General features: G+C 42.3%; 1 protein-coding gene across 3 annotated transcripts in view; it reads left to right on the top strand.

The window, feature by feature from the left end:
* The window catches only part of Ppp3ca (protein phosphatase 3 catalytic subunit alpha), a 238270-nt gene that overhangs the window by 99118 nt on the left and 113722 nt on the right, over nucleotides 1-25430 (top strand). For all 3 annotated transcript variants that reach the window (XM_063260549.1, XM_063260548.1, XM_063260547.1), the window contains exon 2: nucleotides 21905-22105. In XM_063260549.1, the coding sequence (XP_063116619.1) occupies nucleotides 21905-22105 (201 nt within the window). The remainder of the gene's footprint in view (nucleotides 1-21904; nucleotides 22106-25430) is intronic.

Here is a 25430-nt window from a genome sequence, read left to right as displayed (position 1 = left end):
GTGGCATCTGAACAGATCTTCCCTTTCTAGCTGTGTGATTGGTGCAGGCTTTGCATTTGTTTTTCATATTTTACATTAAGTAATTTCTTATATATTTATTGTTTCAGTGAGGTGAACCTAAGAATTTATGATTTCAATTTGAAATTGGAATTTATACCTGAAGAAAAGCTAACTGTATTACCTTTTAATTCTCAAAATACACTTCTTTGAAACTAAGCCTCTTAGGTAATGGCACCTAGTATATATCAGATCTGAAAGAATTAATAACATTTTAATATAGGTGTAAAATATTTTATCAAGACAATGAACTCAAACACTATTAAACATCATAGAGGCTGTGGTATGTTTCATGCCGTTCATGAGTCCACTATAGTGACAATGACAGGTTGCTTTTGTTGTTGGTGTTTTATTTTGTTGTTTGTTGTTGTTCTCCCTTTTTATGGATTTTGTATAATCTTTCTAACATAACACTTCATATTTTATATAATGTGGATTGGAAATAATGCTTCCTACCATTTGATGACTAATAAAAAATGCGCATTAAACCTCCAATTTCTAAAAGCAAGCTAATGCATAGGAATTTGGAAAATATTCTCTTATCAAATTATGATACGAATTTTGCTTAGAATTTTTCAGTTCTACTTCACATAAGAGTTTCTGTTAAAAAAAAACTGGGGTGTACAGATTTTGAATAAAATATATGGACTTTCTCATGGTCAAATTAAAACAAAATGATCTGTTCTGATAATACTTTATGAGGAACTTAGGACAAGGGTGCTTATTTGGGTTTAGCCAAAATTCTATTGCAGCTGTAACATAAAATTACTCTCCTCACATCCGTTAGTGACGCAGGCAGCCCTGCCATCACTTCCTGCGCGTGGTTTTGTGCGCCTTTGAACGTAGACATGTTACTGATGGGAAATGAGTAGAAGGCCATTGGGTGTCAGACTCTTTTCGGGGTGTAGGGAAAGTGGGCAGGAGGAGTAGCTACAGTGTTTCATCCTCATGTAACACAAGAAACATCAAAAGGAAACAAGTTTCCATCATGCCAGATGCAACCAGGTGTATGTATTTTTCTTTGAGCAAAGCATTGGGCAACCCATAGTATTATTGGAAGAATGAATTCTCTGAACTTACCTCAAAGGATTAGAAAATGTGGAAAACATTTGGCTACTACACAATCAGAGTTCCTCTAGATGTAAATCACGTTTTATTTGCAACTTACTCATAACTGGAAGGGAAACATGTTTTCTTCCAAGTGTGATCATCTGTTTTATACTTAATTGAGAGAAATCTCTTCCAGTTTTCTGGTTATAATGGTGACATGGTATGCAGGAAACCAGAACGTGTTAATTCAACCTTGTGACAGAGTATTTAACTCCATGGAAAATGATCATTATGGTTGTTGAGTTCCTTCCATTTAGCTGGTTTGCCTGTGAAGTCAGCTCCATTCTTAGTATTTGTGTGTCGTTGTTAATGAGAGAAACTTGGAAATCTTTTGATTTTGAATTTGCTGATTTCATTATGCAATGTAAACAATACATTTAGAAAATCAGTGCATTGTTCCAAGGGATATATTGTTAACTGACTCTTTCCAAAATGACAAGACTGGAGTCAGAAATGTGTTTTGAACGTTCATTTAGTTCTAGGTGTTGACTGCTTTTAAAATTGTCTTGCTGGAAAGAAAATAGAGCTCCAGGGAATGAAAGATTTATTGTTCAATATGATGGTTCAGAGTAATGTGATCTGGTTTCCTGTCTAAAATAACTGAGAATGACCTTTCCTTTTAGGTTGATTTACTCAGGGGTAGAAGAAACAGAGAATATGTACTTAGCTACTAATTTTTCTTCTGACTAGTTGGCATTAATATGGGAATATTTGAAGTGCTCTTCCTTCTGTCCTTCCTTTACTTCTTTCTGATTTTTGTGTTTTGAAACCAGATCTCACTGTGTAGGCTGGACTGACTGTCCTCCTGCCTCAGCCTTCTGAGTGCTAGCGTGGTAGAGACATGGGCCACCACACTCAGTCTCTGAAGTAACGTTTTTAGAGAGGATATTTTCCTCATACTCTTTTTTTTCCTTCTGTGAACCCATCTTATTAGTGGGTTTTCAGATTATTTTTAAATTATACTTCCAAATTCTTTTAATTATACTTTCAAATTATTCTTTAATTAAACTTTCCTGATGTAGTGCTGAAAGTTTTAGTAAACTTAGAGTGTAACACCGTAAAATTGTGGCATGTGAGACTCTCATAGTGTAGTTGGGTACCTCAAACACCCCTTAGAGTAGGAATTTTAGGATCAGTTCCATGACAACTAGCCCAGCACCTGATAACAACAGGTGTTCAGTGAAAGCCTTTTCTTTTTTAGTTCTTTTTTAATTAGTGCACACAAAGCACATAGCGTGGCACATACTGATTATGTTCCTCCTGAGAAGTTACTGCGTGTGCGTAACCTCCTATTTCTTTCTCTTCCCCTTTCCCTGCTCCTTCCCTCCACGTCATGATCCCTTTCCCATTTACCAAAGGTCTGTCTCCCTGTTTCCTGTTATTTGTCTTTTCTCCAGCTCTTTAAGTCACTTACTGTTTGGGTTTCTCCTATAGGAGATGTTATGTGATGTGTAAGTTCCTGTGTCTGATTTCTTCACTTAACCTTATGGCCTCCAGATGCAGCCATTTTCCTACAAATGACTCAGGCTTGTCCTTTATGGCAGTGTGGTACTCTGCAGTGCACAAATACCACATTGTTTTTATTCACTCACCTCCCTATGGCCATGCAGGCTGCTTCCAGGATTCACAGGAGCCTTTTAGACAGATGCCCGCACTGAAACCCTCAGCAGCCACTCTCAGGAGGACCCCTGTGTGTACTCGTGGCTGGCAGAGATTGTGGCTGTCCAGGAAAAATTCCAAGGGCAGAGAGGGGCAAGGAGCATCCTCCTGGGGGTTACCGATCGATCGCTGCTTGTCTTTACACCTTTTCAGAAAGTATTTTTCTGTTCATTTCAGCCTTCAAAGCTTGTCACTGTCCCTTTGTAACCATAAATCTCACTGTGCCTCGGTTCTTTTTAACCAGAAAGCAGTTTACTTTGCAGTTAATCTCCATCATTGAAACAGTCTGTGTTTGTCTCTTACTGGGACATGGGATGAAGTGTTCTTTCCATTATTGCATGGGAGTTTTTCCTTTGCTTTTTCTAAATGAATTGTTTCTAGAGAAGAGTTTAAAATTTAGTGCTTATTATTCAGCCTTCCTAATGTCTGTGCAAACAGAAGTTGACCTTACAGTGTGATGGGAAAACTTGGGTGTAACCAAAAAACTAAATACAGGGGAAAAAATTCAACAGTGAAGTGTAGAATATGTTCCAGTTTTCTACATTTCAGCTCCAAAGGGAAAAATATTACCCAGTAATATAATGAGTTTTTAATGTTAGGTAGATAGCATTTGATAGTAAAGATCAGTTACTTACTGATTTAACTTGGACTTGTAGAGGGGAAAGTCTTACATGTGGGCAGAAATTCATGTGCGTCCCCTTCCTGTGGAGGAAGAACCTGAATGTGTTCCCCGGCTCCCCTTGGGGACACCTTCTCCCCTTCCCCTTCCTACTTTCTCCTTTTTTTTTCCTTTCCGTCTTTCCCTCTTCTGTCTCTAAGCTTCTGAGGAGTCAGGTGCTCATCTGAGCTGCAGCAAGGGAAAAGGAGAGATGGTCGTGGCTCTCTTTCCCCCTGACAGGCCATCCTTCCTCTGGACATAGACTGCGTTGGCTGCACGCAGATCCTGACCGCCTGTGTCTCCTGGGCAGAAAGTGGACCAGGCCCTACGTGTGGCTCCCCTTCGTTTGTGCTTCGCTGGGTCACTGCTGCCAAACATTTTCAAAGAAACTGGCTGCTTGTATGAAGTATTGTTAAAGGCTCAGTGTGGTAGTGGATTGAGTGAAACAGATTGCATGACACCACGACTGCATATGGAAAAATTCAGGACTCAGAAAGTGTCATGGTGTTCTCTGGTTATCACCTGTAAGTAGTTCCTTGATTTGGACAGTGCCATTCACCACTGAAATGGGAAGAAAATAGTGTGTAAATGAGGTTTATTTGGGAGCATGGTACCATTTTCACTCACCCGGTACAATGGGGAAAACATGCTTCTGAGTCATGCAGAGTGATGTGCAATTTGGTGAGAACGAAATGTGTTTTCTTGGCTTTAATATGTAGTCAGCCAAAAAAACTTTCACCTTGAAAAGCACCAGCATGCTTTGATGCTTCTGTTAGATACTCATTCTCGGCACAGAAGTTCAGGATCCAGGCATTTTTTTTTCTCTCAGTTCAGTCACACAGTGGTTGAGTGAGATGTGCTCCCACTTGGCTGTGACCAGGTGGTCTCCACTGAGTGTGTCCCTCTTTGGTCCAGCACTTAGGGCTGCTTCTATTGACCTTCAGTGACACTTGCAGTGTTGCATCCTAAGTGATCCTATTGTTTCTAATCTTTTCTAGACAGCATTGATTTTTACGCTGTATAGTCAGGTATATCACACTTCAGAATAAATGAGCAATGTTTTAGAGTAAGTTCAGTGTATCAGCAGTGTGAGGTTTGTTCTGCAGCAAATGAGCTCGGTTGGACAAGGACTTTTAAAAGATTTACAAGAAAACAAATGAAGTTAGAACAAGAATCACATTTTGCTCTGGAACACCTAACTGAACTCTTTTCCCCTTCCTGTCTTAGTTGCTTTTTACTCGTTGCTGAGACAAAATAGCTGAAGCCCAAGCTTGGAAAGGAAAGGTTTATTTCTTACAGTTTTTGGAGGTTTCAGTCCACACTCAGTTGCTCCAAGGCAGGCGGGCATGGCGGGGCCACAGTTCATGGCGGCTGCAAAACAGCAAGCGGGAACCAGAAAAGCAAGACACGTCTTCTTCCTGCCATTACATCACATCCTGGCTCCACCCCTTTGTGGGTGGAGCACTGACACCATCAATCCAAGCACTAGACAATCACAAATGCACAATGCAAACTCATGAGGTCTGGGGGCCACGGACATAAACCATGACACCGTCTTGTAGTTTATCTTTCTTTATTGAAGAAAAGAAAGTCTTACACTGTGATGAATTTTAAAAAGATTACATGTTGCTTAATAAATTATTAGGTGGTTAATAGGGAGAAGAAAAAATAGAGAAAACTTTTCCTTTATTCCTTTTCTCAAAGAAGTTAGGAATTTGGAAGAAATTAATATAATGGTTATTTTCAGAAACATTTTGTTTGGTAAATTTTAGTTACATATAGCTATTTCTTAGAGAAATTGAAATATATTTTCTTGTTTTTTCTAATTTTATGGTGATTTGTATTTAAAGTTTAACTTTTCAAGACAGATTTCCCTTGCTGGCTTGAAAGCACATATTTGGTAATGTAATAATTCAGTTATTTATGGTTTACATTATTAATTGAAAACATCTTTATTATAAGTACTACACTTAGAAAAATGACTTTCCCTCAGTGTATACTCCCTGCAGTGAATAAAAATGAGATAAAATCTAAAGGAAAGAGTTTCTTAGCACAAAGGTACACATTTAACTGTTGCATGCTAAGAATGAAAACACTTGGTTATTATTACGAGTGTGAACAGATCCTGTTCTTCCCTTTGCATTTTGGCTAAGGGATTGCATTTGTCTTAAGTGAAAATGAAGGAAATTGATACGAACCCTGGGCCTCTGCCGAGCGGTGTGTCAGTTCCTCTGTCTGTGCCTCTTGTGTCAGAGTGGACTCCTGACCAAAGCTGGCCTTTGTGCTCGATCGCTGGTGTTTTCAGAGGCCACGGGGAGTGTGGTGGGCAGGCGTCTGGCTGCCCCTGTGTATCACTCCCCAGCATGCTCAGCGCCAGGGAGGGACTGCACAGGTGCTCCGCTGGGGTGTGCTGTGGTTCTCATCATGCACTCCTGACAGGAGGGGACAGGTCTTTCTCCAGGCTACGCTCTCAGTGCTGAAGCCGGCGTGTCTTAGTGCATGCAGACTCCTCTGACTCCGAGTTTTTTTCCTGGTGGAGTGTAACAAGCACTATTTTTCTGTTTCTGTCCTCATTTACCAGGCCTCCAAGGAACACTGGGGAGTTCGTCCATGTGGAGGCATCGTCCTGGGTTTTCTAGATCAGGGCCTTCTCATCTGGGTCTGGGAAATTGCTGTCTCCAGGGACCATGAGAAAAATAAATCCCTGGCAGCCCCAGACCCAGTTTTACTGATCTTCTGTTCTTGAATGTTCATGTTTGTATGGCCTGGCTGACTTTGCCAAGATGACTGGTTGTTGTGCATGGCAGACTTTCTGGAAACACTGCAAAGATGTGTCAGTGGGTTGCGTTGTGTGAAATGAAGCTGGCAGAGGAGGCTTGGTTGATCATCCGCCTAGATACATAGGCTCACGGCACATAGTCTTTTTAGATCATTGAGAAAACTTGCTATAGAGAAACCCATTCAACCCCATTTGACAAAGACATTCTGGAACTCTTCTCCCGCTACAAAGTACTTTTTGTGAAACATCTGTTGAACCAAATCTATAACTGGAAGCTCTTCTGTGTGCATAAAATCTGACGTTGTTGGAGGGGCCTCCATTCTCTGGGCTTTCGTGTGAGTTTCTCCTTTGAGCTTTCCTCTACGGCCACATTCTCCTCACACTGAGGGTTTCCGTGTGTACTCATGAGTTTGAATAACATCCTTTGTTAAGTAAGCACCCTGGACCACCCTTAATGCCACTTGGCAAGATAAGTTCTTTTCTGTTAAGCTAGTTAAGTGGTACAAGCGCTTATGTCATATGTAGCTTTTCTGAGACATAAATATGCTTAGTGTAATGGAGCTGAAGTATACAACACAGTTCTGGCATTCAGAACAAAAGAAGTCATTTACTGAGGCACAATAGAAACAAATAATAAAAACATAGACTGAAAAAACTTGAGTTCATCCCTCATGCCCCAAACACCAGCAGGTGTGGCTTCATGTAATTTTTTCAGCAGTTTGTGAGATAAATATTGTTGTCCACTTTGTAGGTGAAGAAACTAGCTTCATAGGCTTCTTCCCAGGAACACAGAACTGTTAATGCCAGACTGAAGACAGACAAGTCGGAGGGTTAGGACTAGTAGCCGCTACACTTTGCTGCATGTAAAAACTCAGATTCTGCTTGGCATTGCTGGAAACAGTCAAGGACAGGAATGCTTAAAGCATTTTAAGGAATAAAGAGAAGTCAGACTGAATAGAATTACAGGTGGCAGCTAGCACTGATGGAAATGTTTTGATTTGGAGTAGAACCCAAAGTCATTGGAAATACTTGGTACCATTCACTTTCCTCTGGCTCACCCCATTAGAAAAGAAATTAAAACAGAGAATTTTTGCCATTTTTATGCTGAATGCTGAACCAATTATTCCTTATAACATTTTGGACTTTCTCCAGACTGGGGTTGATTAACCAGGGAAGCAGAAGCCAGATGAGGTGATCAGAGACAAAGTGTGTGTGGCGGATCCACAGGGTTGTATCTGGAGACCTAGGGGTGAGATGAGCTCTCACCTCGCTGAAGTAAGTCTTCAGCCAGTGCTCTCTGAAGGCTGCTCTGTCCATCCCGGGGAGTGCGGGGAGGGGAGGGGAGGGTGAAGTGAGAAGAAGAGCTCCCTGATTGTCTCTGGGTCTCTGATGTGGCCATTCTTCTGCATAGAGGTGGATGTGCTGCAAACCGAGCTTGTGCTCTTGGCTCATGAACTTCTTTCTACCTGACCTCTTGCATATGAAAGAATAACACCGACGTCCCACTATTGCAAATATTCATCTAATTAATGCACAGAAAGTGTTCTTAATAGTATCCGAGGTACAGGCAGTTCTGTGGAAATGTTCATGGTTTGTATTGGGTTATTTTGTTATTGTTATTGCTACTGCTGTGACTCTCCAGACTTAGTTTCTTCAACCTGAAAACTGGAGAATGAACTTAGTGATATTTAAGAACATCACGGCTATGCATATTTTGAGTCATCTAACGATTTGTGGTGTGACTTATGATATGTGAAAATAAGAAAGTTATTACAGGCAGCAACTGATTTGCCCTTTAAAGAAAGTGAGGAGATAAATTCAAAATAAATAAGACAACTCTCTGGCTAAGGGGCACTTTGTGGAGAGGTTGGTTTTCAGGGATGGAGAGGATTCAGGTGGAAAGGAGGCTGTGCATATTTTCAGAAATAACAGTTGACAGTTGAGTGGGCGGTCAAGGCCATTGGGAAGGCATGGCAAGTGTTTACCACGCTAATGATATCACAGACACAGATACACATGTTGTCTGTTTACTGTTCATTTATAAATGGAAAACTGTAGCATAGCAGAGTAAGTAACTTGCTTCAGGTGATGCAGTTTACTGAAGCACCTGGTCTTTGGAGTTTGTGCTTTTCACCTTGCCCCTTAGCATCTGAAAGCTTAGAGACTGTATGCTGTCTTACAAAATAATGCGGGAAGCAAACAACTTTGTGTCACCAAATCAAAGGATAGGGGGGCTTGGTGCATTCAGAGTAGGTGCCTGGGGTGCAGAGGCTTTGTCTACCCATTGTGGCTGTCACTGAAATAATCCAGACAAGACTGCAACTGAGAAGCTAGGTGGCAGTTACCATGGTAACCACAAGCTGCAAGGTCACCTGAGGCCTAAGCCTTTTCCAGTCATGGTTCTAGAATCTGAGAATCTGTGTCCGGCACATAGAATCCCAGTGAAATTTCAGCAGTCTCCTAGGCCTCCAATGGATACTTTCCTCAGCTTACCCTTTTTGCTCTTTTGTAACAATTGTGTGTTTTAGACAAGCCTGCAGTTTTTCTTTGCTTTGTTTTGTGTTTTCTTGTAGTACCTATTTTAAACTCTTTCACTGTGTTTAGATGCCTGTTCTCTGTAACCTTCAGGGACTATCACCTTGGCAGATTCTTGGTGACTTACTCAGCCTTATATCCCTGGTGTACGAAGCATGTAAACAGGTGATCGCACTGGGATTTACTGTGTTTCTGTCTCACTGTTTTTGGGGTGTAGATCAGCTATAGACCTGGTGGCTCACAGGTGAGCTCTCCAGGGAGCCGCTTTGTTTTGTGCTAGTTCATGGTCATTCTCATTGGAATAGCCACACATGGGTCAGGAAAGTTATTTAAATTTAAGAAAAGGCATCAATCCTATTTCAGAATGCTGTCTAATAGATCTTATGTAAAGAATCAAAGCTAGGATTTTGTCTGACTCTAAGGTATGCTTTGCTGTCTCCTGAGCATGGGAACCCCAGGGTAGTTAGAGTTCCATGCTGTGGGAGTGCAGTGCAGAAGAGGTTGGGTGGCTGATTCTTGTTTGTTTTGCTTATCGTTTGGAGTGAGAGTAATAATTCAATCCCTTGGCTATCTGGGAAGTCACCATGCCAGTACCTATGGGAAATGACTTTAGTGACGCTCACATGAGTTTAGGATTCAGTAAGTTGAACTCAAATGATCTTCCTTAAGTCATAAAAAATCATTTTTTCTTCCTTGTTATTTCTTTTATTGTCTCTAAGTACTTGCTGTGCTGCAGACAGCTAATGTGTCCATTACGGAAGTGTAAATGATTTGCTTGTAGGTTAAATTTTATCAAAAGTCATGAGAGTTGGTTTAGAAGAAGAACTGTATCAGCAAAGCAATTTCAGAGACCTCTATATCTTCTCGGATTATAGGTTCATGAAGGAAAATTGCTTTAAGTTAATTTGTGTACATTTATGCAATTTGTAGAATATGAGATTTTTCTTCAAGAGTTAATGAATAAGTATACCCCACATAACTTTTTGAAAAACTACAGGTGCTATATATGGTATTAGCAAACGGAAGACTATTCTGAGTTTTCTTATGAATTGCTCACGTTGCACTTTTGGGGTTGGGGAATTTGTCCTGATTTTAGTTACAAAAAGAATAGACAATGTGTGCATCTTTTTTTGTGTATGACTAGAGAGGGAGGTGTATTGCTAGAAATTATCACCTAGCTAGGATCTGTTGCTTGTGAGCCGCACATCCTTTGAGCACTCTTAACAGGAGCGTATTGCGATTGCATGACGCCTTTCCCTTTCTTTGAACACAGTGCCCGACCTAGTGAGATGTGTCTTCCACAGGCACAGGTGTCATCTGCATGTCCCTTAGGGCTGCTGTGACATTGGAACTCTGTGTGTGTGTGTTCTTCAAGTCAGGCTGCCCCCCTGGTCCGTGCTGTTGAGAATGGCCTGTCCCCCACTGGATGCAGGGCATGGATGCTGTGGGAAGAATTTGTCCCTACTTTGGGTGTGGATTCACTGTGCCCTCTGGCACAAGGGGCACAGAGCTCTGAGGCCGGGAAGCATCACCCGGGCATCTGGGGACCAAAGTGTAAAATGTGCTGCTTTCATTGTGGTACCATGCACTGTTCCCAGCTGATTGTGTATGTGTGTGTATGCTTTTTGCGGAGCATACCTTGTGCCATACCCTGTCAGCATTTCTACTCTAATCACTTTAATTTCCTAAGTAGGAATTTTAAGCCACTGCATGGTTCTAAATAATATGGTTATTCAAAACCATTGCATTTCTAGTCTACTGGTTGTGAAGTCTATACATGTAATAAAAATAAAAATTAACTGTATTAATTTTAACCAAGCACTGAGAACGCTGCCTAGGTGACCCACTGTCGCATTAGGAGAGTCTTTTTTTTTTGTACTAGGGGTCAAACTCATGACCGTGTGCTTACCAGGCAGGTGCTGTGTTACTGAGCTATATCCCTGGCCCTCTCCAGGAAAGTCTTTAAGCTGAATGAACAATTCATGGGCTCAAAGCTTTTCGGATATCAGGAGAACCATATCCCAAAGTCCCTTATCCCATTGCTCAGTTTTCTATTTGTCTGTGGGGAGGGAGATACACTGGCTCTGAGCTGCCTCTAACAGCAGCATTGCAGGGTGAATTCTCCACCTCTGTCTGCTGGTGAGGTTCAGATCAGTGTGAAGTGACCTGGAATGTGAGGTAGAGGAATCTTCTTTCCCCGGAGGCACTTCCACCTTGCAGAGTTGCTAAGAAAAGGGTAGCTTCTTAATCTCAGCTATGCTAGCTGCAAATGACCAAAATACCCATTTCACAGATGCCCACTACAGTTAGTATAATTTGATAGCATTCTTATCAACTGGGCAATAGCTTTGTTTAGAGTGAACATTTGAACTGTTTTCTGAAACTCCTGCAATAATATTTTAAGGTTTTGGAAGCACTGAAGCACAAATGTTCCATGCTTATTATTCTTATTGTCCAATTAATTTTATGCAGGGAACAGCAGCAGGCTCTGCCAGGGCCGCTGCCCTCCAGTGAGGGGTGGAGTCTCTCAGTACGGAGTCCAGTCATTGCAGCATGTCGCCTCCCCATCTGCAGCTCTCCACTGCTGCTCACTTCTGAGCCCTCTGTCAGTGTCCTGGGTGTGAGGCCCGCTCCCACCCCAGCCACAGTGCGCACCCTGGTCTCTCCCCCATTAGAGCCTGCAGAACCCTTATGGAATGAAGGTTCTCCTTGCTGTGTTAGTTCAGCTTTGGGCTGTCATCGTTATAGTTACGTCTTCTGGCGCTTTTTGCCTATTCCCTTTGCTTAGGACATTTCTAGCATCTCAGAGACTTCACCCAATTTGTGGGCGAGAAGGGTGAAAAAAAGGAAAAAGACCCACTCAGTCTTTGATGCACTAAAGTTGTTGGTTGACCATCTACCAGACATGAACGCGCTGGGATGGATGCACGAGGGCAGCTGGTTGTGAAGCTTTCTCCTTAACTCTGTGACTTTTGAGGAGCATTACTGATTGTGAGCTTTGGGGTCCTCGGCGTATTTTCATTCAGAATCATATCCCAACAGTCTGCTTTCTCTATTATCGGAAAGTTACTTTCATGTATAATGCATATCCTACGTCGGGTGGAAAATGTCTCCTATTAGTGACTTTTTCAGAGGAGGGAATGCATTCTGTTGCTGCTTTATTGTAAAACTGCCCATTTTCCTTTGCTGGCTTAAGAAATTTAAAATGTTTGGTTTTGAGTCAACATTGACAAAGGTACTTGAAGGGGAAATGAAACAAAGGCAGCTGATTTGGGGGAGAACCCAATACAGTCAAAGCCTTTACCTACATTGGAGCTGAACTATGTGATTGAAACTTTTTAATAAGCTTCAAAAAATTCTATATTAAACACAAGTCAGTAAAATGTAACATTGCCCAAGTCCTCACCCGAGTCTCAACCTGTTGTAGGTGAGAATTAGTAGAAACTTCGACTCTTAAATATGTAGGTATATGGCGAAGGTGATTTGGGGGGATGCACTTGAGGAGCCAGGAATTGGGACACACCTGTGTTTCGGTGTCCTTCCTGTGAGTTTCTTTGAAATGCACTGATTGTGAGGATGGTGGTGGCCCTGGTAATCTGCAGGAAGCTGGAGTTCAGGAAGCCCTTCGCGAGGGCTACTTCCCTGCACCTGCAGAGGAGCATCCTGCTCCTGTGGGCATGCTGCATGCCTGCACTACCAGGGCCAAGGCGACTGTGCCAGGTCATCAAACTTTCATAGGCAGAAGTGGCGGCTTAGTACCATCCTTTGGTTGCTGCTTAGGAGTGACGTTATTTGGTATCATTAATGACACAGATTTGTCCTTTTCAACAACAGCCTTAGTCTTTAAAAAAGAAACAATTATTCTGAAACCCTTAGGTGTTTTTGACAGGGTGTGAGTGCGGGAGCTAAGAGCAGCTTTGGTTTTGGAGGGGACGAGAAGGTGTGGTGGGCACACACCGAGCTGTATAGAGGGCTTGGTGTTGGGGACTCGGGCAATGTTACGTTTTATGGGCTTGTGTTTAATATAGAATTTATGAAGTTTATTAAAAAATTTCCATTCACGTAGTTCAGCTCCAATGTAGGTAAAATCTTTGATTTTATTTCCATGTCTTAGGTTGAGTTTAAAGATTTCTGAAAAGTGAAGTGTGCATTGTGATAAATAACTTTTTGAAATCCCTGAGTAGTTTTCATTTCTAACGGCTAATTATGTTTAAAGGGACTTGCTCACTTGGGAAACAGATTGAACTAATCTTAAAGCTACCTGTCCTTGTTTGTTTTTTGGCCATCTCTTCCTATGATAAAAGGAGAATTTCTAAGATGGACACATAAATAAATAAATAAAATGTTCCCCTGCTTAAATTCATCCCAGGAAGAAGGATGTAAGTTACCTGTTCTAAGGGTTCCTATAAATACCATTTATTGAAAAGATTGCTGTAATCATTTCAAATACTACTGAGATCTAGTATAGTGGGGTACTTTAACTTTTAAACTTAAATTAGTAACAACAATAGTAACAGAGTAGACTCATAAAGTGGTAACTGTTGAGTTATATATTTTAAAATATTTATTAAATTTGCCTTAGCATTTAAGCTACTTAATGCGTAACTATAATTCTTAACCTAAATGTTCTACAACATATATTTTGATATTTGTAAGTGTAATTTGGCTTTTCCTGTGTCCCTATGTGAAATAATTTGTGACTGGATAGTTATGATAGCCATTAGACTTGTGTGTATAACTTTTGTAATTCTGACGACAACAATAGCGAATCGTTTTATTTAAGCCTTTCAGGGACTCTTAAACTTTTTGTCACTTATTCTTTCATCTTGAGTCATTATTATGTAATTTATTATATGAGTCATTTGCAATTGTAATGAAATAAGCCACCCACAATATCAAATATTAAAGTAGTTTTATGATAGAGCCTCCTAAGACTGCCTGTGGAGGGGTTGTGGATGTTGCCAGGGTTGTGTCCTTGGGTCCTCAGCCAGGAGTATGAAGAAAGAGGCACAGGGAGAGACGAGTAGGTGTACACAAATAAGTGTATTTAAATGAAAATGATTTTGAAATTCAGATCACATCATAAGAGAAGCTCTGATTTTTCTGTTCAGGTACATGTTGTCTGTAATTAATTATTGATCTCTTGTTACAGTGGTAATTATTTTAATTAGTATCTGATCTTTATTAAAAATGGCTTGCGGCCTATTTCAGAGTTAGATTCAAAATATACTGTGCCATATATGGTACATATTACATATAAGCAATTTTCTCTGTATAGATGTACAGCAACTTTCTATACATATACTGAAAATGCTTATTTTTATAAATACCCATAATGCCCTTTTCTTAAGACTTTGGAGTGTAACATAAGACACCATGTGCTATGGAATGTGCTATTCAGGAAAACCAACAGAGGCATTTGGCCTGCTGGCAGAGTGCTCAGGACACGCACACCGTGTCTGTGGAAAGAGATGTGCACTAAAGCTCAGGTCCTGGGAGTGAGCGAACTCATCAGAGCAGTAGGAAACAACAGCCAGTAAATTAATAAGTTGGAGTCCCATTTATAAATCTGTGAAGGATCATTTCCTTTTTATCTTAAGTGACAGTAGCTATTTTTGTTTACAAGATTGATACCCATACTCGAGATAGGCATGTGTGTCCTGGTCTGCAGGTGTTCCTCCGCTAATGAAAGCCAGGCTCAGACAAGCAGGTGGTGAGTGCCACAAAGAGGGACACGTGGGACCAGGCCAGTGTTCTCACTGCTCCTGACAGCAGCCAGGGACTTTTCATGGTCCCTCCTGGATGTGTTCGTGTGTCCGTGAACAGATACTCTGTGTGTGGGTAAACATGTCTCCCCATACTAAGTGATTTAGAAAAAAGTCTATATAAGTTAAGTCAGGTCTCACAATGGTAGAACACAGATAAAATTTAGCAAAAAAACCCTAGTTCTTTTACAAATTGTTTCCTTCCTTGTCCCGAAGAGGGGTCAAATTTCACATGTGTTGAGTGGCTGAAGAGCAGGTGCTTCTATGTATTTTCACTGGCACATACTATTTAGAATAACCTTAAGTGAGGAAAGTTTGTAACTAACCTTAAAGAGAACCCTGGATTCTCTAAAAGCACATCTGTTTACTATAGACTCAACTTAAGGAAGGAGAAATATGCACTGGATGGAAGGACTTCAAGGAACCTAGAAATCCTGTTAGGTGGATGAAGATGCTTTTTCTGCTGTACTGCTTACATTTTGTCTCATGGCTTCTACACTTGCTCTGTGCTTTGCATCTAATGCTTCACAGTTGTCTCAAGCTCTTCAATATTTGGTTGGCTTATGCTGCCCACCCTCCCATCCTTCTTGAGCCTCCTCAGCACCCAGTACAGAGCCCTGTGCTTAAGTGCTTAAGAGCTTCTGATTGTGTAACCAGTGTGAGTCGATCACAATCTTTGGCACACAGATGTCTAGGAAGAAATGGATGGGCGCCAGGTCAGTGTTTTAGCTGCACCTGAGATGTGACATCCTTGAGCTGTGTTTGTGACATGAGCTGACATAAGTACCCTGGCACCCCTGTGCAGAGCTGCTGTGTGACACACAGGGCCAGGGCTCCTCCTGCACATGGTCTGATGACAGAGGCAGAGCGAGCGTGTCTGCACTTGCAGACCTTGCACCTGCTGCCTGGCCTGAGTGAGTGGCATGGGGACTGCGGAGGTGGAGGGGCAGTGTCTGTGACGCCTCTGTCACATAGCAGGCCAGCAGATCCCCAGCTGACATCACACTGGCATCCAGTGGGAGCTTTGAGACATGGCCACTCACTATACTTGTTAATTCCAAATCTCCAGAGGCAGAAAATAGGACCTTTCTTTTGGAAAGCCATTTCAGTTTGAGTTAGTTTTGGGAAAGTTTGAAGTTTTGTAAGAACTAAATAACAGCTAGGAAAGAAGAATGGTTATAGGAGTATAATTTCTGACTACCTTATTGTCACTGAGAGGAATGCAGAGTCTGGGGCCCACTGTTCAGTAGAAGAGATACATGAAATGGAGTATTTGTCTGCACCTGTTAGGTACTGCACTGTATTCCAGTAAAAGGAATGCATACAATTTTAAATGCTATAGTAGCTATAGGTTAAAAAAGTAAAAAGAAAAAAGTGACATTGGTTTTAGAGAAAATTTTATGTAGCCAATGTCATAATTCTTAGTGTCTCAACAGGAAATAATTTTAAAATATTAATGAGCTATTTATCCCCTGCTCCTCACTGTATCAAGTCTTCTGAACCTGGGACTGTCTGTAGATTGGTCCAGTGTTGGCTTGGACTGGCTGCTTTTCAAGAGCTAGACAGCAGTCCATGGCTAGGCCAAATCTTTGTAGACAGTGCAGGTTTACAGGTAAAGTTTGAGCTAGAAATCAGGAGAGTTGGTGGTAGTGCTCCTTGTGCCGCTGACTGATTTTTTGGCATTGGCAGTTTAGTCATCCTCAATTTGAATTTCATTCTCCTTTTGTCGATGGTTGAGAGTTTCGACTAAGAGTGGTCTAGTTTTCGCCCAAAGAGCTCTTTGGGTGGGTACAACTTGGTGGCAGAGTGTGCGCTTGGTGAGGCCAAGGACTCAGCCTTTCCAAAAATAACTTACAAAAACACAACAAAGAGCTCCAGAATTCTGTGGACATCCCTCAGCAGCCATCAGAGAGGAGAAGTAACCACGCCAGGAGTTTCAAGAGCCCTTTTTCCTTTGGATATGCTTGAGTTTTCGGGTGTGATATTGTTAGATCAAACAAAAAAAAAATCGCTAGGCTAAATATTCTTTTAAGTGCATGGTTCTTTCATGTCAGTATTTGTACTTCTCCAAGAAGAGCTCAGGCAGCAGCAATCTTGCTTCTCCTTCCAAGGAAGTTTGTTACTGACAGTGCCCCTCAGATACCTCTTAAAAAGTGTTTAGTGGGAATCCCTCCAGGAGCTGCTCAGTTTTGAGAAACTGAAATCCCATCTAGCTGGACCTTCCAGAGTAGCAGCAGATCAGTTGTGGCTACTCAGCCACATACTGAGGGATTGTTTAAAACTACCTAGCCCAAACAATAGAGAGGAACCCCCAGATCTTTCTGAGGTACAGTCCTCACAGTCACCCAGACTGGGGGCTAGGATTCCTGTGGCCACAGATTTTTGTCTCGGTGTGTGTTAAATGCATAGCCAGCAGGCGTTTCCATCATTGTTAACTAGATGCCAGTATTAGACCTGTCTGATTCTGATATGTAAACTTGTAACTTTTATCTGCATCAGATAACTGAACTCTATGCTGGAATCAGCAAATTTAAAGGAAATAATATCATACTCTTGACTGTTGGAAATGAGTCACTGCCAGATTTCCGCCATCTGTGCAGAGGAAGGGGACCCTAGGTCACTGTGACATTTGTCTTTAAAGTCTCTGTTCCCTGTGAAAAGTCAGTCAAGGACCTACAGGTCCCAAATTTCATGTAATTTGCGGTTTTATTCATTTGAGGTTGAAAGAGACACGGTGTGGAAATCATAAACATTCTCACATTTTGGATACGTCTGAGAATTTACAGGACATTATATGCAGTATGTATAGGCAGTTGTAAGAAATTGTTCCAGAATGAGGCAGCCTAAATACCAACAGCTAATGGGGAGTTTGTAGTAGCAGGCATGAAATTAATTTTTCCAGTCCCATCTCAGTGAATGGAAGTTGTAATGTTCAAAGCGAGGGATGTAAAGGGGCTCCAATTTCACTATTTAAGCATAGCCCCCTGGACAGCGAGTTGATGAAAACAAAATATTTTCTAAGCATATTGGAATCTTGGGTCCAAATGGTTGTTGCTCAGTATTTGGCACGGGTCTGCACATAGGGTGGAGGTGAACAAAGAAAGCAAATACATGTGACCTTTGTGAGGCTGGTATTTCCTCCATGAAGCCCAAAGGTGCATAGATACACAAATATTAGCCTGTTCTTATGCTGGCCCCTCTGAGCATCCCTGCATCTAACCACGTGCTTGCAGCTGCTGTTCCCTGCAGGCGCTGTCATCAGTTTTACTGGTACAGGGCTGGGCTCATCAGTGTCCCCACCAATTGGAACTGAGCCCTCCAATTGGCCCTCTCCTCTTCCTGTGCACCCTGTTTATTGGTGCCAGATTCCACTCTGGGGCAGGTGGCTGACGTGCTGGTTCCTCCAGGGTTAGCAGCTGTGGTGGGGGCAGCCTCTGCAGCCATAGGTAGGTTGTCAGTCACTGCATGGTCTTTGCCCGGTAGACCAGGGATGCCCAGGAAGCCTGAATCTCCAAGGTGTGGCTCTCCCCTGAGGTCTTTCTGCTCCTCCAAGTTGAATGCTTTCTTCTTCAGGTTTATGGAAGCCTGCCTGTGCCTCTATGACAGAGAGCCACTGCCTTAATGGAAAATAAAGGGAAATAAATAGGTGCCTTCCCTCTGTGCACCTGTGACTCCTGCCTGACAGTTTCACACGCCGCTTAGACTTTCACAGTTGTCTAACTCACATGGGAAATCGTTCTTTAAAAAAATCTACTCTCTTCATCCAAGCATCTTTTTTTTTTTTTATGAAAGTTTATTGGTACAGTTTAGATATACATAATGGTCACATTCATCATAGGGAATTTGTACCTGTACATTAGTTCCTCTATTTTAATCCCATGTCCCTCCCCTCCCTTTAACCCTGCTTCTTCTTATTTACAAAGTTTTGTTTCTGTTTTACTCTTTTATTTCTGCACCTGTTTCACAGTGTCTGTTACACATTTTGGTCCTTATTTACACTTTTAGTTTCTAACACCAGAGAGACTGTGTGATGTTTACTCATGTCCAATTTATTCCACTTAAGCATGTGGTCTTAAGGTCCATCTGTTTAGCTAGAAATGTCTCAAGTTGGTCCTTTTGTATGGCAGAGTAGTACTCCATTATATAAAAATATTTTTAATGCATTCATAAATTGATGGGCATTTGGGTCATTTCCAAGATTAAACTATTACAAACTGCTGCTATAAATATGGGCGTAGGCATATCATTGTAGTGTGATGCCTTTAATTCTTTTGGGAAAATACCAAAAAGAATAACTGAGTAAAGTGAGACCTCTAGTCCTAATTTTTTGAGGAATCCCTACACTGATTTCCACAGTGATCGTACCATTCCACCCCTGCCAACAGTGGAGAAGGGTTCTAATGAAGTAAAGGATCTCTACATTGAAAGCTACAGTACTCTGGAAAAGGAAATCAAAGAGGATATCATAAAATGGAAAGATATCTCTTGCTCTTGGGTAGGAGGACCCAACATAGTGAAAATGGCCATACTCTCACAATTTTTATGCAGTTATTTAATGCAATCCTGTCATTAGCATACCTTACAGAAATACAGAAAATATTCCTAAAATTCATTAGGAGCCAGAAGAGACCTAGAAAACAGTTCTGTGCAACCAAGGCAAGGCAGGGGACATCAGAATCCCTGACCTAAATTATACTGCAGAGCTACTGTGTTAAAAACAGCATGGTACTGGCACCCCCTTACCACACTAAAAGAACTCCAAACATACTCAGCTACTTTAACTTTGACAACTTCACTGGAAGGTGTTTAATAAATAGTGATGGGAAAACTGGCTTTCCACATGCCAAAGACTAAAACCATTTCATCACCATATACAAAACTAAAATTAAAATGGATAAAAGATATGAATATTAAAACAGGAACATTAAATCTGTTGGAAAAGAAAGTAAGTAGAAATCTTGAAGACAAAGGCGTGGGCAGAGAGTAATGAATAAAACTCTGTAAGATATCTAGATACAAGTCCTTTGTGTGAAGGACAACTGGCAAGTTTGCCAGCGGGTCCTCAAAGGGACTAATATCTGTAATATATAAAGAACTCGCAGAAACCAGACCCTCCCCAAATGCAGAGACCCACTCCAAAAATGGGCATCTCAAGTGAATAGATACTTCTTAGATGGAGAAGTAGAAATAGCAAATAAATATGTGAAAAAATGTTCAACATCATTGATCATTGCAGAGATGCAAATTAAAACAACACAGAGTTTCTATTTCATTCCCGGAAGAATGGCTGTCATCCAAAAATTTACCAATAACAAATGCCAGTGTTGCTGTTGGGGAAAGGGAACCAAGGGTCTTTTTCTCCATCTCCCGTTTGACCTGTGGCCTGCAGCCTGAGGGATGTGGAGGGGTTGCCAGATAAGCTATTTACTAATCTCAAAACATACAGAAAGACACAGGTTTAAAAGGTGTGGCTGTTGAAGGTCTCTGTTTTCTCATCATGACCATATTATTCAGGAAAGAGGAAAGAGCAGGCAGAGCAAACAAACAAAAAGGACAAAGTAACTTCCAAGCTTAGTGACCTGATTTCCTCCTTTCTTTCCTTCTGTCATTTAAAGCTATGTTTTCTCCTGTTTGACATTTTGCTGTGGCATTATACATTTTGTCTTTTATTTTATAAAGCAGCCCAAAGCAATTTTTTTGAAAATACTTTTCTCATAAGAAAACTTTTTAAAATAAAAAACATATGTCACAGTATTTGTTAGCATTTCAGTTATAAAAAGTGGTTTGCTAATCATTTAATTATTATGTATCAATTTGAGTGCCTCATGGGAAGCAGTTTAGCTGTTAACCCAGGATCTTGGTTTCCCCGAGTGTCCCCTCAATCACAGCATGATGGTCTTGGGAAGGTGCTGAGTATTGTGAGGCTCATTTTATAGATGCAGGGAGGTAGGGCTTATCTCTTAATAGCTTTGCTGATCCCTTGCATAAAATAAATGCTCTGTAACTGTTAGCTGCTCCCGTTACTGTCTAGTTATAATAACAATCCTTGGACAGACACACTTTCCACCTCATATGTGGGTACCAGAGCCAGAGGTGGTTGCTTAACTTGCCTGGGGTCACAGGGCTGGTGAAATCTATCCCTGACACTTGGTTTTGGTCATTTAGATCAATAGATGTGATTTAGTTGTTATCACACTGTGTCCATCCAGGCTGATTTCCTGATTCTTAAAAAGTAGTTATAGTTTCACTTGGATAATGAATCTATGCTATGGTTTGCACAATAGGTCTTGACCTGTCTCTGATGACTTGGTATGTGTCTGCTTTAAGTCTTGCTTCTTTAGAGTCCCTTTTCAGAGTAGGAGCCAGTTTCTTCCTTGGGACTAAGAGTTCTCTTCCAGGAAGAGAAGGCTCTGCTAGCCCTTAGCCCTTAGCATATGGCACGTGACAGGTCCAGGGGACTTCATGGATGTGCGTCCCCAAGTGATGCTAGTGGTTGGGATACTGTGTGAGTTAGAGAAGCACTGAGGTTTTAAATGGTTGTCTGCTGTGACCAGAAAGTTAACCTTGTGCTGCTCTCTGACCATGGAGTTTTGGCGGTCCTGGCTCTTGGCAAGGGTGGAGGGAGTGCACTCTGGGAATACAGCCGTGTGGCCGGGTGGTCAGTCCCCAGGCGCTGCAGACAGGCGGGGTGTGTGCAGAGAGGCTGGTGGGTGCTGGGTGTGGGCAGTGAGTGCTGAGTTTGTCTGTGAGTGGTTCTCTGACACCTGGCTCCTCCCTAGCACATACTATTGGTCTCCGCAGTATCCCTTCTGTACAAGGACATGCACATTCTCATGCAAATCTTGAGTTCCTCTCCCTTCTCAGTGTATGAGATCCTTTTTCTCTCAAGGAAATGATCTGTAACTCAGAGATGGGAGTTGAGTTGGAGCAGCTCATTTAGTTGGGACGCATTACCCACTCCTTTAATCCCCACAGAGGAGCTGGAGCCGACTTGGCCCTCAGGGGTCACAGTAGGATGTTGAGGAACCACTGTCTTGGTGGAATTGATTTTGCCTAACAGGAAAGTTTGTCCTTAAAACAGCACTCAGTCTGGATCCTTCAGATTCCCAAGGTAGTACTGAATGATACAAGCTCTAAGTTCCCTTTCAGCAGTCACATTCCATCTTGAGTCAAGGGGAAAGTCCCTCTGTAATTCTCTGAAGCCCTTGATCATGCTTCAGCCTGGGGACTTTGCAGTACATCTTTAGAGAGCTAGGCAGAAGCTCAGTATTTACTGGCTATGATTGAATCTTTGGCTGTTGAGTATTGATTAATGCAATCATGTGGCTTTTCTCTCTGCAGCTGTTCCCTTTCCTCCAAGTCACCGGCTCACAGCAAAGGAAGTGTTTGACAATGATGGGAAACCTCGAGTGGATATCCTAAAAGCACATCTCATGAAGGAGGGCCGGCTGGAAGAGAGTGTGGCATTGAGGATAATAACAGAGGGTGCTTCGATTCTGCGACAGGAGAAGAACTTGCTGGACATCGATGCGCCCGTCACAGGTAAGTCCTGGGGATGCAGCCTGTTCCCTGCACTTCCACCCTGTTGTCTGCGGTCCGGTTTGCAGGGAGTCCCGAGACACGGCACTCATTGCACGCATGCATTGCTGAGCCTGCACCCTGAGGACTGAGGTGCTGCCGGTCTGTGGAGCATGGTCATTCTCTGGAAAGCACCCACTGGAGGTCTTGTTCCACTGCGTGTGTGCTACTTCGTATGGTGGAACCACCCTGCTGGAGCTAAGATGTAGTGTCACTAGGCAGGCACAGTACCTGGCACCAAGCACACAGGTTACCTGCAGGGACTCCAGACCGAGACAAGCTCAGCCCAGGTTGTGGCACAGACCAGCTCAGTGCCACAGTCCTTGTTGGGTGATCCCAGTCCTACCTCTTGCTATGACCTGGAGGTATCAGAGTACAGATCTCAGGTACCCCTGCAGACTGGCCTGCCTGACCTCTATTGATTAGGGCACATGCATCTGGCAGCTATTGCATCTCAGGAAGAGCAGATTGCGCTGTTTCCTGTGGCAGTTTGTGGCCAGAGGCTGCGTTCTGACATTAGAATGCTCTCTTCCTATTACTTGTGGTGGGCAGATGTGCATTTCATGAACGCGTGCTGTGCTTGGGCACAGAATTCAGTCTCACCAGGAAGTAGAGCATCTGATACTAGCCAGTTTGGATCCATACTTGAGGAGTTTGCTAAACTTGCAGACTTCATCTTTAGAGACAATAAATCTATTTATTCCCCTTCACATATTTTCCTTTTGTTAAAGGAAATACTGTCCTCAATGAAAGAAAAGAGACGTTTAAAATACTCATATTTGCTTGCTTCTCACTCTTAGAATATTACTGATCTTCAAACATCTATTTGACTGTGGCTATTAGAAAGAAAAGCTATCCTCAATTTCATACTACAACTCCTAGATTGAAATGTCCCTGTTGATTTCTATACCTAAGAAATTGGCTCTGTATGCCTGTTAATTTTGATTGGCAATGCGGTTTTTTCTTGTTTGGATGTAGAGAAAAAGTTGACCTTGGGTAGGGTGAGGTGGCAGGAGGTGTCCACACCAGTGGTATTACTCCTATGTGGGACCGTTGGTGACTAAGGCAGTCTGCAGAATCTCTTGTGTGTATTGTGCCAAGCTCTGGATTCCATAATATCAAATGGTGTATTGAATTACCCCCAACTCATAGACACTAAAGGTAGAGAGGCAAAGCAGATGTGGGCCTTGGTTCCTCTCTTACATCCTCGAATATCAGAATTCCATTTAACTGCTGTTTCAGAACCTACAGCAGTGAAGTTACTTTTAAAAGTTCTACTGGCTATGAAGTCTATCTGCATAGTAATGACATAATGTAAGTATTGTTTGATACCTGTATCATTGGGCATATTATTTTGATAAGAACAAAGGGTATACTTTGTTGAATTTATCTCTTCTCCATTTCTCACCATCATATATGGCATGGAGTGATGAATTCATATGAAAGTCACTCCTGGGCCCAGTCGGTGTTAAGAGGTGGCAGTGATAACTGAAAGGAAGCCTGTGGGTGAGATGTTTAAGGCGCTGTGTGCTCTGGGGCGGCTTCCTCATCTCTTCTGTTTGATTTGCTCTGTCCTGAAGGGACGGAGGATCCTAAAAGAATCCTGAGCCCCGGACCTTCCCAGGTCAACCTCACTGATCTCCCCCAACTTGGTGAGGGACACCACACCCAGCTCTTTCCATGGGGTCACAGGTGACACCAGGCCAGCTTCAGGACAGAGACACAAAGACCACTTGGGGAATGAGGACCCACGCTGAATGCCTTCCCAAGAGGTGGAGCTACAAAATAGATGGAGCTGTCACAGACAGAGCAGTGACCCTCTCAGGGTGGAACAGGGCAGGAGGTCTTCTCTTTGGAGTGGACTTGACTTCTCTTCATAAAGTGGAGTCCTGAGGAGGATCACTGCAGTGATTTTGCCCATTTTTCTGGGAACAAAAGGATAAAACATAAAAGTAGTGAGCGGAGAGGGAAAAAAGGCATTTTAACGTTTGGATAGAAGGGAGAAGTATTTTTATGTTTAGTTTACTGGAAATTGAATGTCTGTGTTTGTTCAGGCTGCTGTGACAAAATCCCATAAACTAGATAGTCATGAAGAACAGAAATCTGTGGTCCACAGTTCAGAGCGTGAGGAGTGCAGGCCATGGTGCAGACATGCTCTGAGTCTGTGTGGCCGTCAGGGATCTGAGGGCGCTGTCTGTCTACTGTGCTCATGTGGGAGGCAGGACAGGCCTCTCCCTGGGGCTCTGCAGCAGCGGGTGAACTGGTCACAGGCTTCTAGCCCACCCTGCTGACCTGACCCTGCCCTGGCTCTCCTTCCCCCCTCAGATGGGATCAGATCTCAACAGACGGATTGAGGAGACTAAAAGCATTTAGACCTGGCAGCCAGGTTTATATCCTGCATTCTGATCCATGGTTTTCAGAGCAAAAACTGGAACCTGAGGGGACTGCAAAAGGAAAGAAAGGTAGACTGATGTGAGAAAATGGCACTCTTTGTACTTAGAGATAGAGTTCAGGATCCGGCCTGACATTGACATCTGACATGCTCCAAAACAGCACATCAGCCGTCCCTCCATAAGGCAGATTTCAGAGCACTTCGGGTTTTTGGCTTACTTAGCAGTCCATCCATGCATTCCTACGTCTAAACCCCCCCCAAATCTGAGAGTTCTTTTTATCTGGACAGCTGAGCCAAGAGGATGATATGTATTTTTAAATTTAAAATTTATTTTTCATTTCGCTGAAATCAGTAAAGTTGTGTTTCATTATTAATATCAGGGTATACAGTAAAGCATAGTGTTTATACTTTAAAATCTTCAGGATATATTCTTTATATAATCAAGAATTCCACATTTGAGACTGAAACAAAAAATGTAAAAGAGAAGAAAGAAGAGGAAAAAGAAGGGGGAGAAAAGAAAGGAATGACCAAGGAAAATATGCAAATTACAAATGAGAACCAGGGAAGAAAGATTAGGGCAGAGAAGCTAGGACCCTAATTTAGGGGTGGTTCGGAAGCCTGACACCAACCCTGCGGAGGTCCTCAAGTGAAAGGGGAGAGAGAGAGCACCGCATTCGCATTCCTGAGATGCTGAGGCCAGTGGGTTGAGGCTGAATCTGGGCACTCACTTTCAGCTTGCGGTGTGTTAGATTTGTAAGCTCTGAAAACAAATGGCTGATCCTTTATAGTTTACACGGTCTCCCCCATTCGGGTCTCCTACTATACCCTAATAGAATGTTTATTTGCCAGTGTTTTGGGGAGAGTAGTGCTGGCATCTGCTCTGGTTTCCCTGGGTAT

This window comes from Cavia porcellus, unplaced genomic scaffold, assembly GCF_034190915.1.
Source record: "Cavia porcellus strain 051 isolate PalLab524CR breed Dunkin Hartley unplaced genomic scaffold, mCavPor4.1 scaffold_14, whole genome shotgun sequence".
Taxonomy (NCBI): Eukaryota; Metazoa; Chordata; class Mammalia; order Rodentia; family Caviidae; genus Cavia; species Cavia porcellus.
Note: the sequence above shows the minus strand (reverse complement) of the source record. Positions and strands in the feature narration are given on the sequence as shown.